General features: G+C 38.2%; 1 protein-coding gene across 1 annotated transcript; it reads left to right on the top strand.

The window, feature by feature from the left end:
- The first annotated feature begins 189 nt into the window (after window positions 1-189).
- Window positions 190-6,276, top strand: LOC114042599 (cytochrome P450 2C42-like). Its single transcript, XM_027861283.1, has 3 exons — window positions 190-378; window positions 4,373-4,514; window positions 5,769-6,276. The coding sequence occupies exons 1-3, from the start codon at window positions 244-246 to the stop codon at window positions 5,948-5,950; spliced, it is 459 nt and encodes a 152-aa protein (XP_027717084.1). The 5' UTR covers window positions 190-243; the 3' UTR covers window positions 5,951-6,276.
- Window positions 6,277-6,629: the final 353 nt, after the last annotated feature.

The raw sequence follows: 6,629 nt of genomic DNA, 5'->3' as shown, positions 1-6,629 counted from the left end.
TATCTATCTATCTATCTATCTATCTATCTATCTATCTATCTATCTATTTATCTATCTATCTATCTATCAGAATGTGAGAGTCAAGTGCATTATTCACCAATTTAGCTCTTATGGAAAAGTCAGAGAAAATATAAGAGAAGGCAGTTTTTGTTCCTTTTTTTAAGATCAATTTTCATTTGTATTGTGACAGGAAAAATTCATGAAGAAATTGATCGTGTGATTGGCCGAGATAGAAGTCCCTGCATGGAGGACAGAAACAAGATGCCTTACATCAATGCTGTGGTACACGAGATACAGCGTTACATTGACCTTGTTCCAACCAACTTGCCCCATGCAGTGTCAGAAGATGTTCAGTTTAGACAATATCTTATCCCCAAGGTCAGAAGTGTTTCTCAGTATAACATGAGATTTTATACTCTCTTCCGTTGAATTATAGAATCTTAGAGTTAGAAGGAACCTCAGGCCAACCCACATCCCTGAGAAGTGGTCACAGAATTTCAGAATTTGAAGGGATTTGAGTGGTCATATTGTTCATCACCAATCTAAAAAAGAATTCCATCTACAGTGTGCTCACCTCATGGTCATCCAATCTTTGCCTAAAGATTTTCAATGAGATGTAACCACTTTTTGCTGTGGCATTCCATTCTAATCTTGGACAGCCCTAATTTGAGGGAATTTTTTTTCTTGCATTAAGCCTAAATTTGCAATTTTGTAACTTTAATCTATTGCTCTTGGTTTTGTCCCCTGGAACAAAACAGAACAAAGTTATTCTCTCTTTCTAGTAAAAGTTCATAAAGGGGCAGCTAGGTGGTGCGGTGGATGGAGCACTGGCCCTGGAGTTAGGAGGACCTGAGTTCAAATCCAGCCTCAGACACATAGCACTCACTAGCTGTGTGACTCTGGGCTAGTCACTTAACTCCAATGGCATCACCAAAAAAAAAAAGTCCATAAAACACTTGAAATCAGCTATTACGTCTCCTGTTCTGTTATGTCTTCTGTTCTTTTGTCTAAATGTCCCCATTTCCTTCTATCCATCCTCACATAGCTTGGACTTGTTATTCTTACCATCCTGGTTACCCTCCCTTGAGTAGCCTCCAGCTTTTCAATGTCCTCCTAAAATATGACTCCTAGAAGGAATACAATCCTCATTTATGAGCTGAAGAGCTCAGAGTACAGCGGTGCCCGCTTCCAAGCTGCCTTTGAACCTTCAATATTTACCCTTGGTTTATGGTCAATCAGTTTTAAATCCACCAACGTAATTATAAGATAGTCTAACCTGTATATTTCCATCATTTTCAGAAGAACATGAGAAGCTTCATCAAAAGCTTTGCTAAAATCTAAGGAAACACTATCTACAGCATTCTCCTGATCTGACAGTTTATTATCATACTCAAAAAACCAAAATAATGATGATTCTACTCCAGATCTTTGTGACCACTACCTCCTTATCTAGAGTCATTTCCTTATCCCTTCCTTATCTAGATTAATGATCTCTTTAGAAATATGTTCTAGACTCTGAGTGCAAATTGAAGTACACTTTTTTCATTTTATTTTTCTGGCACAGGTGTCTAGGAGCTCCCTTATTTTCTCCTTATTTCCATGGTATATTCAATCCCTATTAGCCATATTGATTTATTTATTCTTTCCTTTTCAGTTCAAAGATCATTCCCTTGGTCAGAAAAGAAAAACAAGCAAAAGAAAAACTGAGAAGTTCTGTGTCTTCTCTTGTCACTTGTCATTCTCATCCTATAACCCTCTGAGTTGTGGGGTTATCCTTTCTTTAATCCTCCTCTTTTCTGCTTTTGGTTCCCTTAGTTAGCCTTACCAACCTCTGTTCATTTTGGGCTTTACCACTTCTGTCATTCTTATGGAACTGTGACATGCTTCTTTTTCTCATCCTTGTCTTTGAAAAATCTAAGTTGTTTGGTGAGTTCTCTGTAATAACAATAACTGTTGTTTATAAAATACTTTGAGGTTTGCTTTACATAGATGATCTTATTGAATCTTTACAACAATTCTGTGTCAGTAGATGCTATTATTATCCCCTTTACAGGTGAGGAAACTAAGTCTTAGAGAGAGCACCTGGCTCTCCTAGGGTCATGCAGCTAGTAAGTGTGTGTCAGGATTTGTACTAAGGTTTTCCTTACTTCAGGTCTAATAGTCTCTTCACTGCACCACCTGGGTACCTTATCCACATTGGTATCTTTAGAGAGTGTTCCTTTTTTCCATCTTCAGAATTCTTTTTCTTTGTGTCTTCAGATCAGAAACAAATTCTTGTCTTTCCTGGTGATAATAATAATAGCTAGCTTTAAGGTTTGTGAAGCACTTTAAAAATATATCTTTTTATCCTTATAACAACCCTGAAATGTAGGTGCTATTACCATTATTATAATTTTACAAATAAGGAAACAGTCTGAGAGAGGGTAAGTGATTTGGCCAGGGTCACACAGCTAGTGAGTGTTTGAGGCCAGATAGTTCTTTCTGACTACACGTCCTGTACTTTACCTGTTAGGCCACTTAGTTACCTTTGTTACGAACCCTAAGATGGACTGGTCACTTTCTCAAAAATTCCCATCATTCTCATCCATAGGTGTGCACAGAAAGTGTGCCAAGTGTGGTAGCATAGCCTTCAACAGAGCATGATCCCTTCAGTGGATGAATGTTGTGCCACAGGGGTTCTACAGATCCTTATTCACATCTATGTTCTTTAAGTTCCTCTCATATGGTGAGAATTGATCAATAAAAGAATTCCCATTTTTTGGTTCCACTATAATTGCAGGATAAAATTATCATTAAGAAAAGTCAAGGAATGATGAACTGCTCTGTTTTTCACAGAAAGGAAACTCAAGGATCCAAATGAGTAATTGAAGTTTTCTATCACTGCTACATCATGTCTAACCACCAGGGTTTATAATATCTCTTCTGTATTCCTTATCTATTTCTTCTTTTTGTCCATGTGGTCCGTAGAATCCTCTCACGACAATGTCACTCTTGATGTTGCCTCCATTTCTCTTTACCTAGAAGCTTCTCATCATTCTTTCCTCTGCTTCTTGAATAGCCTCACATGAGTATATCTTCTTAATATCTACTACCCCACCCTCTTTTTCCTGTCCTGTTTCTTTTGAATAAGACATATTCTTTCCAGAACTTCAGTCTTGTTAGGCATCTCATCCTACCAAGCCCTAGTTATAACTTTGAGGTCAAATTTGCTTCTTTGTCTTATAACTCCAATCCATCTTCTTTTTTTAGCCCCACTTTAAGCACTGAAAAACTCTTTTGATTGTATTTGTAAGAAATCGAAAGAATAATCTTTCTAGGCTTTGCTAGGTACATCATTTCATTCCTGGCTAGGAGTCTATCGTTTCTATATTTTTATTAAGATGTGGTCCAGAAATCCAAATCCCATTCTGAAACACCCTCTTACAAGATGTGCACTTCTGAAATCTGCCTTTCCTTTCTGAATCTTTTGTTTCCAATTACAACCATAATGAATACACCACCTGTGTTCCTAAAGTCTTTAGTTTTTTTTTGTTTTTATTTTCAAAACCTTTGGAAATGCTTCCCAGATTCCTTATGGTAATATTATTTTTGCCCCTGTGAATCACCAGAGGTGGGTACTAGTCATCCCCTTTTTCAAGTTTTGTAAGGTTCTCTATTATGTCTTTCATATATGCTCTGAGAATATGGCAGACCTATCCATTTTAGTCATTGTCAGGAAACAACTGTTTCAGTATCCTTCCACAGGGAGTAAAGAATCATTATTCTTCTCTTCTTTCTGGATATCTTACCAGATAACACCTGTGAACCTATGCTACCATTCTTTAGGGTACGAGTAAGTGCTTCTTCCTCAGAATACCCAGTTTCTTCATTTTCAAGAAAAGCTACCAATCTGTTTATCAGCTTTTGCTTTATTCTTTTGTGTGACATTATTTTATTTTTCAACATCCTGACACAGGTCACAATTAATTTATGCCTCTTCAGATCATCTGGAATCTGCTTGAACTTTTCCACAATTAGTGTGCTTATTGTTCACCCAGGCAGCTCTTTCCTCTTTGATAGATCTGATGGTCAAAAGTTATTTTATTAACTTTTATTAACCTGATATTCCTCCTTGCATCTTTTACTCATCTGTAGTAGTTCTAGGACTCATGGTGTCACAATTCATTTTCATTTGTACATACATTCATTTCACATCTACAATAGTATTGTAGACTTTCTAATTTACTGTCAGCACAGGTGTTTAAAAATATGTTGACTCTTTCTATACTTGACAATGAGGTTTTTGACTAGATGATAGCTCTAAGTTCTTTTTCAGCTCTAACATTCTATGGTTCTTGTTTTCTAATTATTTGTTTGTATCTGCTTATTTCAGGGTACCACCATCATACCATTACTGTCTTCTGTTCTGTATGATGATGAAGAGTTCCCCAATCCAGACCAGTTTGACCCCAGTCACTTCCTGGATGAAAGTGGCAACTTTAAGAAGAGCGACTATTTCATGCCTTTTTCAGCAGGTAAGACATCCATCTAAATATATGCATTAAAGATGGATTGATAACTCAGATAACCTTATGTGACCTTGGTCAAATTATTTCATTTTTCTGGGCTTCAGTTACCTTATATGCCAAAAGATTGGGTTTGTCCAGGTGACCATTATGGTCCTTCCAATTTCTAAATCCAGGGAGTAGGGTGGAGACATAGTAAATCATTCTTCTAGTTCTCCTTAGGCCAAGGTTCATCAACTAAATCAGTTCAGTTTCAGAGTAGTTGTCTGAACTTATTCCAAAAAAGAGGCAGAACTGAGATAGTGGCCACTCTATTCTGCATTCAGACCCACAACTAAAGTCTTCCCCCTACATTAATAACCGTCCTCCCACGCACCGTCAACCTGGAGCTACTTCTCAGATAAAGTCTTCCAGGCTTTTATGTTAGCATGGTAAAATCTTGTAATTTATCAAGCCAAGGAAGGGAACTGGGTTATCTTAAGGTCCATTACTCAGGTACCATTATGGCTAAGGTCAACCAAGGGTTAATCGCAGAGTTTATGATTTTGTAGAAATGTGACTCCTGATTAGGACACACGAGTATGGAACCCTCTTTCCTAGTTATGTACATTTTAACGGGGATCTATTGGTACAGAATTATAGATGATAGTGTGCCTTGTCCTTTCATCTTCAATTCTTAGGGGAACCTACTGGTTATCAGGTAATGATGGTGATAGCCATGTCTGGGCCTGCCAGATATGAATGTTGTCAGGTAGCTAACTATCTCTGACATTGTGGTCTCCAATGCCTTGTTCAGTTGGTTCCAATACTTGGGTTAGAGCTAGGAGTGAGTAGTTAAGACAAATGGCTAGATGGCCATGAAGTTGTGGGGTAGTCTCCAGAGGTGTTTTCTGTCCAGAATGGTGACAGGAGATTCCCAAAGGGAACTTTGATTATTCTTCTGTCACCTTTCCCCATTGCAGTCACTCTGGGTAGCCGTAAACTTATTCCTTGAGATTATAAATGAGTGATTGTTTTTCCGTAAGGTTTCCTTTCCTCTGAATATGAATCCCAGGACTTGCTCTGGCTCAGGGGGAATTGATTTAGAGAGAGGATACAGGAGGGGTCTTCCCTCTCTGTTCAGGAGGAACTGGCTTTTCAAAAGAGTCAAGGACCAGAGAGGAAAGGAATGTATGCAGTCTTTCATCTAATGCCACTGAGTGTTAGTGTGCTAAATGATTTAGAAGTGTACAAATTTCAAATTCTCATATTGGTCTCTTTCAGGAAAACGGATATGTGCTGGCGAGGGCCTGGCTCGAATGGAATTATTTCTGTTTCTTACTACCATTTTGCAGAATTTTACCTTGAAATCTCCCATTGACCCAAAAGATATTGACACCACCCCAGTTGCCAGTGGATTTGTCAAAATTCCTCCCTCCTATGAGCTCTGCTTTCTACCTTCCTAAACATGTGAAGGACCACCCCTGGTTCCAACTACTCTACAGTCTCCTCATGTGCTATGGACAAGCTGTATTTATTCCATTGCCTGACAATGAAAGTCCTCTATGATCTCAGCCCAATATACCTTTCTAGCATAATCTAATACTCCCTTTCACTTTTACCAAAATCATGACTTCATTTTCCCCAATTCCCTGTTCCCCAGAAATTCCCTGTTCCTAGAATATTTCTTCTCTTCAACTGCACTAATTGTAATCCTCCCCACACTTCACATCACAATTTAGATGCCATATCCCTGTAACCTCTTTAGCACTTACAATCTATATTACACAATTTAAGCCTGAATTATATACCAATCTTATGTTGTGTATTCTTTCAGAAATGTTTATGGATCCTGTCTTGTGTTCCTCACTAGATCCTAAGCTTCTTGTTAGTAGGGCCTTTATCCTGTACTTGTGTGCAATTATCCACCATCAATGAGTTAGAAGCCATTTTCTACTCCTTAAATGTCTCAGGTTATATACTTCAACATATACATGTTTCCTACTCTGATGGCAGCTTAACTGCTGACAAAGTGATGGCAGTGAGGTGGTACTTTGGACAGAGTGTAAGACCTGGCATTAGGAGGACCTGAGTTCAAATGCAGACTTAGACATTTACTGCCTGTTGATCCTGGACAAGTCACTT

The sequence above is a fragment of the Vombatus ursinus genome, unplaced genomic scaffold, assembly GCF_900497805.2.
Source record: "Vombatus ursinus unplaced genomic scaffold, bare-nosed wombat genome assembly UNPS02014620.1, whole genome shotgun sequence".
In the NCBI taxonomy this organism is placed as follows: Eukaryota; Metazoa; Chordata; class Mammalia; order Diprotodontia; family Vombatidae; genus Vombatus; species Vombatus ursinus.
Note: the sequence above shows the minus strand (reverse complement) of the source record. Positions and strands in the feature narration are given on the sequence as shown.